This window comes from Globicephala melas, chromosome 12 (genome assembly GCF_963455315.2).
Source record: "Globicephala melas chromosome 12, mGloMel1.2, whole genome shotgun sequence".
NCBI classification, from domain to species: domain Eukaryota; kingdom Metazoa; phylum Chordata; class Mammalia; order Artiodactyla; family Delphinidae; genus Globicephala; species Globicephala melas.
Window position 1 is genome coordinate 51,905,174 of NC_083325.1, and position 13,576 is coordinate 51,918,749.

At 56.1% G+C, this 13,576-nt stretch overlaps 1 protein-coding gene across 6 annotated transcripts in view; it reads right to left on the reverse strand.

The window, feature by feature from the left end:
* Positions 1–1,277: 1,277 nt before the first annotated feature.
* The window catches only part of TTC7A (tetratricopeptide repeat domain 7A), a 121,654-nt gene continuing 109,355 nt past the window's right edge, over positions 1,278–13,576 (reverse strand). For all 6 annotated transcript variants that reach the window (XM_030857743.3, XM_060309131.2, XM_060309130.2 and 3 more), the window contains one exon: positions 1,278–3,436. In XM_030857743.3, coding sequence (XP_030713603.1) covers positions 3,215–3,436 — 222 coding nt within the window. In that variant the 3' untranslated portion in view covers positions 1,278–3,214. The remainder of the gene's footprint in view (positions 3,437–13,576) is intronic.

Genomic DNA, 13,576 nt, shown 5'->3' on the forward strand with positions numbered 1-13,576 from the left:
TTAAATTCCATATATATGTGTTAGCATATGGTATTTGTCTCTCTCTTTCTGACTTACTTCACTCTGTATGACAGACTCTAGGTCCATCCACCTCACTACAAATAACTCAATTTCGTTTCTTTTTATGGCTAATATTCCATTGTATATATGTGCCACATCTTCTTTATCCATTCATCCGATGATGGACACTTAGGTTGTTTCCATCTCCGGGCTATTGTAAATAGAGCTGCAGTGAACATTTTGGTACATGTCTCTTTTTGAATTATGGTTTTCTCAGGGTATATGCCCAGTAGTGGGATTGCTGGGTCATATGGTAGTTCTATTTGCAGTTTTTTAAGGAACCTCCATACTGTTCTCCACAGTGGCTGTATCAATTTACATTCCCACCAGCAGTGCAAGAGGCTTCCCTTTTCTCCACACCCTCTCCAGCATTTATCGTTTCTAGATTTTTTGATGATGGCCATTCTGACTGGTGTGAGGTGATACCCCACTGTAGTTTTGATTTGCATTTCTCTGATGATTAGTGATGTTGAGCATTCTTTCATGTGTTTGTTGGCAATCTGTATATCTTCTTTAGAGAAATGTCTATTTAGGTTTTCTGCCCATTTTTGGATTGGGTTGTTTTTTTGTTATTGAGCTGCATGACCTGCTTATAAATGTTGGAGATTAATCCTTTGTCAGTTGCTTCATTTGCAAATATTTTCTCACATTCTGAGGGTTGTCTTTTGGTCTTGTTGATGGTTTCCTTTGCTGTGCAAAAGCTTTGAAGTTTCATTGGTCCCATTTGTTTATTTTTGTTTTTATTTCCATTTCTCTAGGAGGTGGGTCAAAAAGGATCTTGCTGTGATTTATGTCATAGAGTGTTCTGCCTATGTTTTCCTCTAAGAGTTTGATAGTGTCTGGCCTTAAATTTAGGTCTTTAGTTTCTCTAGGAGGTGGGTCAAAAAGGATCTTGCTGTGATTTATGTCATAGTGTGTTCTGCCTATGTTTTCCTCTAAGAGTTTGATAGTGTCTGGCCTTAAATTTAGGTCTTTAGTCCCCTCCCCAGGCACTCATCACAATCTCCTCAGTGGGCCCCTCCCTCCCACTGCCCTCCCCACCTGTGCGTCCCCGCCCCCAGCCTTCATGACCTCTCAGGCCTCTGCCTCTTCTCCAGGGCTCCCTCCCTCAAGGCCTGTCCCATGGGTACCTGGTAGATAAATGAACACACTGGTTCACACAAACCTGCTTTCCCTTCATGGGCCTCTTTATTCAAGACCTTTATTTTGAATTGTCAAGCAACTTGCCCAGCCCCGCTGAGGCTTCCTAAAAGGAATGCTTCAAGTCAAAATGCCTTTGCCTTTCCTATTACCAAGGACTCACTACCACCATCTTTGGGCATCCCAATGTAAACCAACAGCATTTGCTTTTTCTTGTTTATTTTTTTTCTAACAGAATTCCAGAATAAAAATAGATCTCTATCATATATATATATATTTATACACATACATACACATATAGAGATCCTTCAGCCAGGCGGGATGAAGGATCTGGTGTCCTTACAGTGTCCCTTGGCCTGGCATGGGAAGGCTAGAGGCACAGGCTCTCCCTGGTGGCACCTGGGGGTGTGGAGTGCTGAGCCAGGGCTGGGAGGAGCGTGGGTCTCCAACAGCCTCTTGCCTCGCCTCCGAGGAACAGACCGGGCTCTGACGGGCCAGGGCAGCCCTCAGCTGACCCTTCCACACACCTTCAAGTGAGAGATACGCCACACGGGGCTTTAAAACTGAAACCCAAAGTGCAGATAAGAAAGGAGTTCCCCGATAGGCCTGTGGGGAGAGTTCCAAGAGTATCACGCAGCAGGGAAGACACCACCCACCAGCACCCCCAGGACCTCGGTAGAGACGGGTGTCACATACACAGAGGCCTGCACAACCAGGGAGGGGCTAGGCTCCGGCCCTTCCTTGGGTCTCTAATTACAGGCTCTGTTTGGCCCCAGGCAGGGGAAACCGAATGGCTAGGGCGGGGCTTGGGTCACCCAAGAGAGCCTGAGGTGAAAATGGGCTGTGGATGGTGTTAAGGGCAGTCCTAGAGATTGCCAGTCTCCACATTATAACCCCTAGAGGGAGCTACACTGTACCCATTGCCCAGAAAGGTAAGGCTTGAAGGAATGAGGTGTTGATGCAAGGAAGGGCTGGGTCCAGCGGCCATGTTTGTATCCTAGGGGCTACAGCCCAGGGCCTGAGGAGGTGGCTGAGGCCCGTTTCTAGAGAGGTGGAGGTGGGCAGAAATGGAAGTTTAGTTAGGCCCAGAACTGAGTGCCCCTGGCCAGACACCAGAGGCCCCAGAGGCACTTGGCAACAGAGGGGAAGATTAAAGGCGGGCCCAAGCAAAGAGGGGCACGGCCAGGCACTGTCCACTAACTTAAACGTGGGAGAGGACCCAGAGGTCCGTCCTCTTCCTGCCTGCCAGCAGATTCTTCAAGCCATGACTGCCCTGGGCACGACCTGAGAGTGGGGTGTGAGGCCAGGGCCAGGGGGCTCCCCCAGGCACCGAGGCCTGCTGAGGGCAGGTGGTGAAGTACAGCGGTGAGGTTCCCCCACTAGCGCTCTTGGGGAACAAGTCCAGTCACCATGACTCTAAGTCACTGAGGGTTCAAGCAGACTGCCTCCCGAGGGGCCGAGGAAGGAACCCAGGAGAACCCTCTTGGCCCAGCCAAAGGGCAGCTCATCTTTGGCGTGGGGAGCAGAGAGCTGAGGTTTGAGACTAAAGCTTGTGCAAAGCCGGGAAATCCAGGGTCAGAGATATTGAAGGAGGGTGGCAGGTACAGTACAGGGGCTTTTAGACGGGGCGGGGGGGGTCCCCAAGCCTCACAGACCCTTCCTGTGCATTTAGATGATGCCCAGATACACTGGGGAGCGTCCCCCGTGTTGATGTGGCCTCCCAGCTACTTCCTTGCTCACAAACTCCATGCAGTCTGAGTCCCAAGGAACAAGGGATTTGTTTTTGATGCAGACCTGGTCCACCCTGCTCCAGATGAGCAGCTCCCAGTCCCAGCTGGCCCTGGAGGGAAAGCGGGGGTGGCGGGGGGAGGCGAGGAGAATTAGGGCTGCAGCCTGCAGACACATTCCCTAGAGATGTATCGCCCTGAGGCCCCGTACCTCCCCTGACCCACGCTCCCTGCTGCCCGCCGGCCCGCTGGGCAGCTCCCTCCCTCCCCAAAGCTGCGAGGCCTCATCAGAGCTCTCTGGGGATGATGGAGAAGGGCAGCACTGGGCTGCTGGCCTCCAGTTCGAGGGCGGTGAGAAAGCAGTCGACGGCGGCCTCGCTCTGGCCCTGGGCCTGCAGCACCTCGCCCAGGCCCTGCCATGCCTCGTGGCAGGTGCTCTGCCTCTCCACGGCGTCCCGTAGCACCTTCTGGGCCAGGCTCTTATGGCCCAGCTGACTCAGCATCACACCCTGGGGAGCAAGCACAGGGTGGGGTGAGTGAGGCTGTCCTGGGGCAGGGGCATCCTGGCCATCGGGGTAAGGAGTGGAAACAGCACAGCCACGAGCCAGAGAGGGCCCTGCGTCTCAGGCTCGGGTACTGTCAAGTGACCGTGCCCTTGACCCATGCAAATCCTCCCTGTGTCCGTCCCAGCCTTGCTTCCAGCCCGGCCTCCCCGGTCACCCACTGTGGCAGCTCTGATCCTCCTTGCCCCAGGAGTTGGCCTTTAAGGTCAGCAGACCTGGCTTCGGGTCTCCCCATTACAGCTGAGGGATCCCGGGCAAGTCACCCCTCTCTGGCCCTCAGTTTTCTCATCTGTAAATGGGAAAGACCACTGTGTCCACCTCTAGGGTTGTTATGACGTTTACACGACAGTAGAGGCAAAGCACTTGAACCGTGCCTGATGTGTGTGAGCTCTCAGTCAACGGATCTGTTACCCCAAGGCCCCGGGCTGCACTGTGGCGCTGCCCTTCTCCCCAGGGACCTGTGAGACCAAGGAGTGTGCACTACAGGCCTGGGGAGGACCTCAAGCCTGTGGGTGAATGGACAGCTCCTGTGCCCGCATCGGTAGCCTGTCTTCCTGGGACCTAAAGCCCATCCCAGCCTGGCCAGGCGGGTGAGGGTCGCAGGAGGAGAGTCAGATGGCCGGGGAACCAGGGACAGATGCTGGGTGAAAGGAGGGCCTCTGGGAGGGGCCTGGGAAGCTTGGCCCTGTTGTTTGGAGAGACAGAGGAAGTGACAGGAATTGTCACCGAGTTGGGAAGTGAAACTGGCACCTTGTCCCCCCTACGTCCACCCACACTGGGAGGGGTGTGGGGAGGTGGGGGGGAAGGGCCAGGGTCCTCTTTCGACCTCCAGTCCCAGAAAGACTGCTTTGCACCCTCCCACTAATCTGTGTCCCAGCCCTCAAAGGTGCCACAGTATCGCAGCACGGGGTGGGGGGGGCATCCTCTCATTCAGACATGAGGTAAAGCCCAAACAACAGCGACTTCCTGGACAGGGAATGCGGGTGGGGAGCTGCCTTCCGTGTGCCAGGAGCCCCCTCTCGGGTGCCCGCCCACTGACGGCCATGTACATTTTTAGCTGGAACATTTTCCTCCTCGCCGCACTCCCCAGAGTTAGGCCCTCCGTTGCTATGGAGACCCACTGGGGAAGATGCACATGGCTGATTTCATGAAGTCTTCCGAGGGCTTGGAATACGACCAATTAGGCAAGAGTGAAAGATGGTGCTCAGGAAGCCCTAGGAAAAGCCTCCTTCTCTGAAGGCACTGGCTGGCGGTCTGGTGGCCAGGGGGAGGGAAAGGGGGGGGGCTCTTCAACCGAGGGGGAAGCTGTCCCCAGGGGACCACAGGGATGGGGAGGAGGGCAGGGGAACCAGGGGCAGGGTAGAGCCTCAGGCAGGGCTCCTGGATCTGGCCAGATGGGTGCAGTGCTGACTCAGGGCTGTCCAGGACCAATGGGCAGTGTCCAGTCTGGCCAGCAGGGCTCCAGGCCAAGCTGCTCTGTCCACATGGCCTGGGAGCTGGACCCTGAGCAGCTCATGATGGAACAGGGCCCACGAAGAGGAGGGCAGGAAGGCGAGACAACAGGCCGCCAGACACCAAAATTAAGCACCAAAAATGGAAGGTTTGAGCCCTGTGAGTGCTGCCCATGGGGGAGCAACAGAGGACAGATGGGGAAGGCCAGCGGGGCCACCCAGGGCGGGGGCGGGGCCACAGTGGCTTTTACACACCAAGTTTTCTATATTGAGCTTCCATGTGAGATTTTTGTTTGAAAAGAGGGCTTTATAGCTAAAAACAAGCCTGAAAACCCCTGATCTCAAGAAGTGTGTAGGTGTTTGGGAAGGGGCCAGATGTGTCTGCAGGCTGAACAGGGTGTGTGTGTGTTGGTTTAGGAGGTTTGTGGCAGGCTCCTCTGTATGTTCTATGTAGAGGAAAACAGCCCAGGGCTACACAGCCGGAAGACCTGGCCAGGTTGGAATCCCAGCTGTGCCACTGACAAGTGCCAAGACCATGGGGAAGTGGCCCATTTTCTCTGAGCTGCTGTTCCCTCGTCTGTAAACCAGGGGCTAGAACAGTCCTACCTCGTAGGCTATTGTGAGGGTTCTGCAAGGATGAATTTGAAATTATAGAGCAGGGTGCATGGTGGGCTGACAGCAAGTGGAAGTGTCCCCAGGATGAACAGAGGGTCCTGGGTGGAGGGGCAGGGAGGGCAAAGAAGATCTGGAGGGCAAGGCTCCCTGTGAGGGAAGACTGTGTGGGCTGGCGTGGGGTTAGATCACATCCCCCCCACCCTGGGGTGCTGACCTCAGAGCCTGAAAGGAGACACCGGGGTCAGGCTGGGGTCTGGAGGCCCAGGGCCTGTAACAGGATCTGCTGCCACCTGCCCGAGACACCAGCCCGTTGGGTTCATGTTTGGTAGCAACTCAGAGCTGTTTGCTGCCTGACAACTGGGCAGGGCCCTGCCCCAGGAGGATGTGAGGTCTCACCTGCTCTCCCAAAGCCCGGTGCTGAGCCGAGGGCCTGCCGTCAGTCACCCCACCCCCAGCTGCCCCCGAGAACAGGTCTCCAGGGAGATGGTGGGAACACAGAACTGGTCTCAATTCCATCCAAATATCCCGGCTGACTCCTTCCCTCCCTGTGTCGAGAGAGGAGACCAGACCTGCTAAGTGACTCTCAGCTCCTGACACTTGACCTGGGAGATGCCATCGCGGTGCTGCCCACACAGGGATTAGAAAGAAGTGCGAGTCACTGATGGTGGTGGAGGACGGCGCCTATAACCGGAGCTCAGGGAGGGGCAGGGCTGTGGGGGAGTCCCCAGAAATTCCCGAGGTCGTCCATTCCTTCTTCCTTCCCTCCCTTCCTGGATCTCAGGAAGGGAGGGAGCATCTGGCCTCATCTCATCTGACGGGACCCTGCTCCTCTAGGAAGTCTGTCTTTCTTGCCTAAGGGCAGCACGTGCTGCCACACCAGCGCCTGGAGGGTATGCTCCTCACTGTAGCTCTCGAACGCCATCCCTGACCCCACCCCCGTAGGCTGAGAGAGACAGGGTCCCCGGCTCCTGCCTGCTCCGTGATTTCCCACAGGACAGCAGCTCACAAGAGTTTGGGGGGATGGTGGTGGTCGCGGGTGCAAAGCCAGGCACACCGGAGGCCTTTATGCGTACTTAGTGACCTGCTTAGGGCCACAAAGGCAGGCACTCTGAGGGCCGCCTCCCTGGCTAGGGTCTGGTCTCCGGTTTGTGTGGAGACTCTGAAGGGACGCTCCCTGTTAGGAGCCCAGGTTCTCTGGGGAAGTACAGGTTGGGGTCAGAAGCCACAGCCTGGGATGGGGATGAAGGGGAGCGGGGGTCCTACCTGCCTTTTGGAGAATTACCACTGCACACCATCTCATCCGGTTGATTCAGTGCCTGACGCTGTACCCCAGAGGGGAGGGGCGGCAGGAAGGTCCCGCTGTGTGAGCCTTTTTCTTCTTTGGGGGGAGGGTGGCCCTGGGAAGCAGCCCTGACTGCTAGGCCAGCTGCAGGCCAGGCTGAGGGCTCCCTCCCCACCCCTCCCCTCAAGTATTTATAGAAGTTATTTTGGGAATTTTCTTTCTGAGCTCAAGGCACATTCCTGGGATTCTATAACAGCCTTTCCAGCTGGGAAGCCGGGAATCAGCTGGAGGCTGCTGGAGTCTCCGGGTCCCTGGAGCCCCCTGCTTGGGGACCATGGGGCTGCAGGAAGGAGCCCAGGGCAGGACCACCTCTGAGGCTGCCCCAGGGGCGGGGATGGGAGGGGAGGGGGGCTGACACACCCTTCAGGGAGGCCCACATTCCAGCCGAGCTCACAACTCTCTCCGTGTGCACTCCCGGATCCTCCCAGGTGTGTCAGCCCCTACCTGTCCAACCACACTGGGAATGAGGAATCTGTCCCGGCTGAGAACCTAGCCCACACATCACCACATCCCTCCTGGAGCTGGGGCAGCTCCCGGCCCACAGGCTGGTCCTACCTCCTTGTTGTGGGGAAGGGTATGACTCCTAGACCCACCTGAGGCTGATGAGCTCCCACCCAGAGCTCCCCTTGGCGCTCTCACAGGAAGAGGCCTCGGCCCAGAGAGCCCCCAGACTCACTCAGAGCCCAGCCTAGCTAGGGGGCTTCTGGGGCAGCAGAGGTGGCTGTGCTCTTCACATACCAGAACTCACGCCTGTCCCTTCCTCCTAGGGCCTCCACAGGTGACATGTCATGAACACCAGCGGGCCCCTCGGCTGGGGGTGGTGTCTGTCTGCAGAGGGCCGCAGCCAGGCTCAAGGACAAGCACCGCTTGGTCAGAGGGCGGGCACGGCCTGCGGGGGAGGGGGGTCTTGCCAGTCCCGCTTCTAGGCAGGGGGCTGGGCCTTTTCAGGTTGGTTTCAGGCTCTGGGCTGGCTGGGGGCTCTGCCCACCCTGGAGCACGGCCAGGCCCAAGGGGCCAGGTCAGGAGGCTGCAGCGAGGCCTCTGGACTCTGGATTCTAGAAGTGAACACCCTGTGATGGGCAGCGAGAGGGGGACCCCATGGCAGATGCTCCTCTCTAAGCAGGAGCCCAAGGGGTGTGCTGGCCTTCTGCACAAGGGGAAAGACCTGAACCCTGCTACACCCTCCAGACATGTCTTTCCGACCATTGATTCTGGGGTTAAATTAAGCCAACAGTGCTTAACCGTGGCTCTGAGCTGAGTCTGTGCTACTGCCAGAAAGCTTCCCGCCCACTTCCTCATCAGGGTTGCTGTGGACTTCAGGAGTCCACACACTGGCCTACGGTTTGCCTAAAGTCCTGGGTCAGAGGCAGGGGGACCTGCCTCTGCGAGCCCGGGGCGCGGGCTCAGGGGCAGTGCTGCGGCTGTGCTGTCATGGGCATGAGGCGGGCTGGGGGCGGCCGCTGGACACGGGAGGCCCAGGCTGAGGGGACACGCCCTCACACCTTCCACCCCTCCTCCCTTCTCCACTGCCCCATCAGGGAATGCAGACCGCAGGCAGCACTGCGGAGGGACCAGGAAGAGAGCTCCCGATAAAACCTAGGAGGTCACATGGCCAAGAAGACATTCCTATTGAGCTTTCCTGCCCCACAGCAGCAGTATTCCTGCCCCACTGGAGCTGGGGAGACTCCGCTCACGAGCGCAGGCAAGACTTCCAGGTCCTCCCCTTGCCTCAGGCTGCCTGGACCCTCAGCCCTCTGCCACGGCTCAGGAAGCCCAACAAGGAAGAAGCCTAGAGCAGACGGGCTGTCCTGCATGCGGAGGCATGGGGCCCTGGAACCAGAGACCTTACTGCCCGCCTCATCCAGCGTCAGAGAACCTCCAGAAGGCCGGGTGCTGAGTTTCACTTCTCAGCCGCTCAGAACACCTTTCCTCCTTCAAGTCAGGAAGCAGCGGCCGAACCTGCCTAACAAGACTATGGGCCCGAGCGCAGGGCCTCCCCGAGCCTGGCCTTCCCTGCTCTTCCTCTCCAGCAGCCTCGGGGCCCAGCACGCCCCTTTAGCTGCAGAGTCTCACCTGACATATGCGACGGCAAGAGGGGGGTCTCAAATCCCCCTCGTCCCTCAACGCAGACTCTAGCTCACTGGGCCGGCTGCTCTCACTCTCAGCCAGGGGCAGCCTGGCCTCGCACTGTGCACAGTCTTGTCCCACCCGCAGGGCAGCTGGGGCTGATGTCCCAGACCTCTGTGCCTGGGTCAGAGTCGCTGGGTGGACTCAGAGGACGGGGAGGCTTCGCTACAATGAGTGTCTGGGGCTCGGCTCTGGGCATCCCCTGCCCTCTGCAAACCAAGAGCATCTGAACCTGGCCTGGGAGCCACACTTTGAAATGAAAAAGTAAACGCTTTTGCACAGCAAAGGAAACCATGAGCAAAATGAAAAGACAACTTCACAGAATGGGAGAAAACATTTGCAAATGATGCGACCGACAGGGATTAATCTCCAGAATATACAAACAGCTCATGCAGCTCAACTGCAAAAACCACCCGGTCAAGAAGTGGGCAGAAGGTCTAAACGGACATTCCTCCAGAGAAGACACACAGATGGCCAAGAAGCACCTGAAATGACGCTCAACATCGCTAATCACAGAGAAATGCAAATCAAAACTACACTGAGGAATCACCTCACACCGGTCAGAAGGCCATCATCAAAAGATCTACAAACAATACATGCTGGAGAGGGTGTGGGGAAAGGGAACCCTCCTGCACTGCTGGTGGGAATGTAAATTCATACAGCCACTATGGAGGACAGTATGGAGGTTCCTTAAAAGACTAAAACCAGAAACTACCATATGCTCCAGCAATCCCACTCCTGGGCATATCTAGAGAAAACGATAATTTGAAAAGATACAGGCACCCCAATGTTCACTGCAGCACTATTTACAATAGCCAAGGAAGCGACCTAAGTGTCCACCAACAGAAAAATGGATAAAGAAGATGTGGTACATATATACAATGGACTATTTACTCAGCCATAAAAAAGAATGAAATAAGGCCATTTGCAGCAACATGGATGGACCTGGAGATGATCATACTGAGCAAAGTCAGTCAGGCAGAGAAAGACAAATATATGATACCACTTACACGTGCAATCTTAAAAAATGATACAGATGAATGTATTTACAAAACAGACTTAAAAAACCACAGGGAAATCTACTCAATATGCTGTAATAACCTAAATGGGAAAAGAATCTGAAAAAGAGTGGATATGTGTATATGTATAACTGAATCACTTTGCTGTACACCTGAAACTAACACAACATTGTAAATCAAACATACTCCAATATAAAAAATAAATTAAATCAATAAAGGTAAAAGTAACCCTGTCTACTGGGCCATTAACTTACAGAATTCTTTAACCTGATCCTAACAAGAGCCCTCGGTGCTTGGCGTCACGAGTCCCATTTTACAGAGGAGGACACTGAGGTTCTGGGAGGTTGAAGAACTTGGCCAAGGTTAAATGGTGAGTGTAGGCAAAGTGGAACTCAAGTCCAGCTCAGTCATACTCGAATGCTGTGCTCCAACCTCCAGACGTGATACTGGGGGCTTAAAAACCACCCCAGCCCCAGAGGCAACCCCAAAGGCAGCTCTGTTGGCACCACGGGCCACCCAACAGCACAAGGAAATTTGGGCCAATGACCCTTGTCCCATGGCAGTGAGGTCAAGCAGCCCTGTCAAAGGTGGGGCTCAAACTCAGGCCACCTGGTCTCCACGTGAATGGTGGCAAAAATACCCAGTGTTGACTTATCTTTTCACAGCTCTCGGCTCGTCCCCTAAAACTACCCCTTCAGGTCACAAGGGCCTGAATTATTATCCCCATTTGATAGAAGGGAAACTGAACCAGCAAGAGGAAGTAATCTCCAAGTGCCCCCCTAACTTGAAGGCCGGCAGGGCTGACTGCGTGTCTCAGACCTCTCCTGTCTGGTCCTACCCTCCAGGACTGGGGACAGGACCAGTCCCCGGAGGGTGGGTGGAGTTCACCTCTTTGACCTGAGAGAGCAGAGCCTTCCAGGTTAGATTCCTGGAGCACCTGCAAAAGGCCCAACCCAGAACCTCAGGTTTGGGTGGGGCAGAGCCCTGGTCCTCGCTGACTCAGGCCCGGCCTTGGGGAGGGAGAGCGATGGTGGGAGGGAGCTTCTGTGGGACTTAAGTCGTGAAGTGGCACACCCCAGCCTGGAGAGAGGGAGGCAAGGAGCTCTGGGGCCAACTGGGGGTGGCCGCATGCCATGGCCGTGCCCCAAGTCCACTTAAAGACAACCATCCTGGGAGCCAGAGGGAACGAACGCAGGGGAATAATTCATCACCAGCTCTCATCAGAGGGCAACAGATGACAGAAACACTGTCTTCCTGTCTCTCCAGGGGCACCTGGAGAGAGGATAGGCTGGGTCACGCAGCCAGGATTGCTTCAGAAATCACATCTCTGGGAGTTACATGACAGGAGCCAAAGCTTACGCAGGGCTGTCTCCCCCTACTGCTGAGGTGTCCGACGTGGAAAGGGTTCTGGGGAGAGGGGGCAGCAGGAGCTAAAGCTCTGTCCCAAGAAGAAAGCATGACCAGGGGCAGAGGCCAGTGAAGAGCAACGAAGCCTGCCCAGAGAGGGGCCAGGAAACCACTACCCCCCAGGATCTGTCCCTGGGAGAGGAGGGCGGGACGCCAACCACCACAAACACAGACGGCAGGGACGCAGCCACACCTGCCCACTCCTGGCTGAGGCTTTCAAGCTGTCACTTGCAGTGAGACAGTCTGCACCAAACATCCACAGTCCCGGCTCAGGCAAGTGGAGGGTAGAGAGTAAGGCAGTGTGTGGCCAGGGCTGGCGACCGTCCTGCCATTAAGGTCAGGTGACCTACCTCAAAGGAGAGGGTGGAGAGTGAGGCAGCCTGTGGCCTGGGCTAGGGACCCTCCTGCCATTAAGGTCAGGTGACCTACCTCCAAGGAGAGGGTGGAGAGTGAGGCAGCGTGTGGCCAGGGCTGGGGACCCTCCTGCCGTTAAGGTCAGGTGACCTACCTCAAAGGAGAGGGTGGAGAGAGTGAGGCAGCGTGTGGCCAGGGCTGGCGACCCTCCTGCCGTTAAGGTCAGGTGACCTACCTCCAAGGAGCCCCCTCTTGGGAGGGTTCTCAGGGAGTTGATGACTCCATCAGCCACTCCTGGGCTCCTTGCCTTCCCGAAGCATCTCTGCTCCTTTGGACGTCCCCTCTCGGCCAAGCCCATGGAGCCTTCTCTGAAAAACAGCGTCACCCGAGGGACAACTCCTCTGCTGATCTTGGGAAGGACCCTGCTTCCTTTCTCAGGTTTCCTCAGGGACAGGCAGGTAAAGTTCAGGTTTCCCCTTCTTACCTGGATTCTCTGCCAGTAAATTAAGTTCTGAGCAGCCAGGCTGAGTGAGTGGGGTTTCCGGCTACCTAGAGGGGAGGCTGAGACGGAGCTGGCAGAGACTGTCGGGACCTGCTCCTGGGATTTCACTGGGAATTTCCATTGGCAGAGAGCATGTCTTTCTCTTTCCACACCTGGCAGTCTCCCAAAGCCACCTGGCCATCCCTGAGCCTGGTGGAGGTGGCAGCCTGCAGGATCGGGGCTTGATGGCACAGACTCCTCAGGGACGCTGCTGTGCGCGCGGCGGGAACTCTTTGCTGACACAGCATTGCCAAAGATGTGTCTCTTTCCTGCCTGATCTGGGTGGAAAAGCCTGAGCTGAGCCCAGGGTGGAGCTGGAACCATGGAAACGTCCCCATCACATCCAGGGCCGGGAGGGCAGAAAGACAGGAAGAGCAGAGGATATGCTTCTGGGCCGAAGTTCATGTTCTTGGAAGCCTGAACCCTGGCTCCTGGAAACAACAACTCTCCCCTCCCAGAGGCTTTCTCCAGCCTGTCTCCAAATCTCCTGTCCCATGTACAAAGCCCCGGAGAGGCCACAAGGCCGGCCTCCTGGTGTTGGACCATCCTGCCCAAGAAGTGCAGGGCAGAACCGGGCACCCACACAGCTCACTGAGTGCATCTCTGCCCTCCTCTCTCCGGAACTCGGAGCGCGGGACTCAGCCACTATATCAGAGGGCTCACTGAGGAGCCCAGAGCTCTTCCAGACCAGGCTATGGGTGGCCGTGCTCTCAGGGGAGGGCTGTGTCTCCTTCCCCTCGTACCTAGCAGAGGCCGATGTCCTCCAAGAGCCACAGTGGCAATAGCAAGGCCAGGATGTCCTCCCTGGGAACCTGCCTTGGCAACGACTCCAGTGGGGTGTGTTACCAGTTCCCCTCCATATTCCTTTTTCTGGGTAATTCTCCAAGGATGCACCAGCCTCACGCTGAGACGACTGCTGTGTCTCTCTTATTCGCTACTATTTTTAGATTTGTGAATCTAAGGGATTCACATCAAATCTAAGGGATTTGTGAATCCCTTACATAAGTGCCAAGCTGACTTAGACCGACGGGGAGTGACTCCCATCATGCAGTACACCATGCTGAAAAAGATCCCAAGATCCCATCTGTGCTCAGTGGGAAAAAATGCTGTGACCGATAAGCGACGTCTGTCCCGGGCGAGGGACTGGACAGTGTGGCGTGTGGCGTGTTCTGTCTTTTCTGATATAGCACTGCAGACTTTCAGAAGCACTCTCACATGCGTCACCTCATT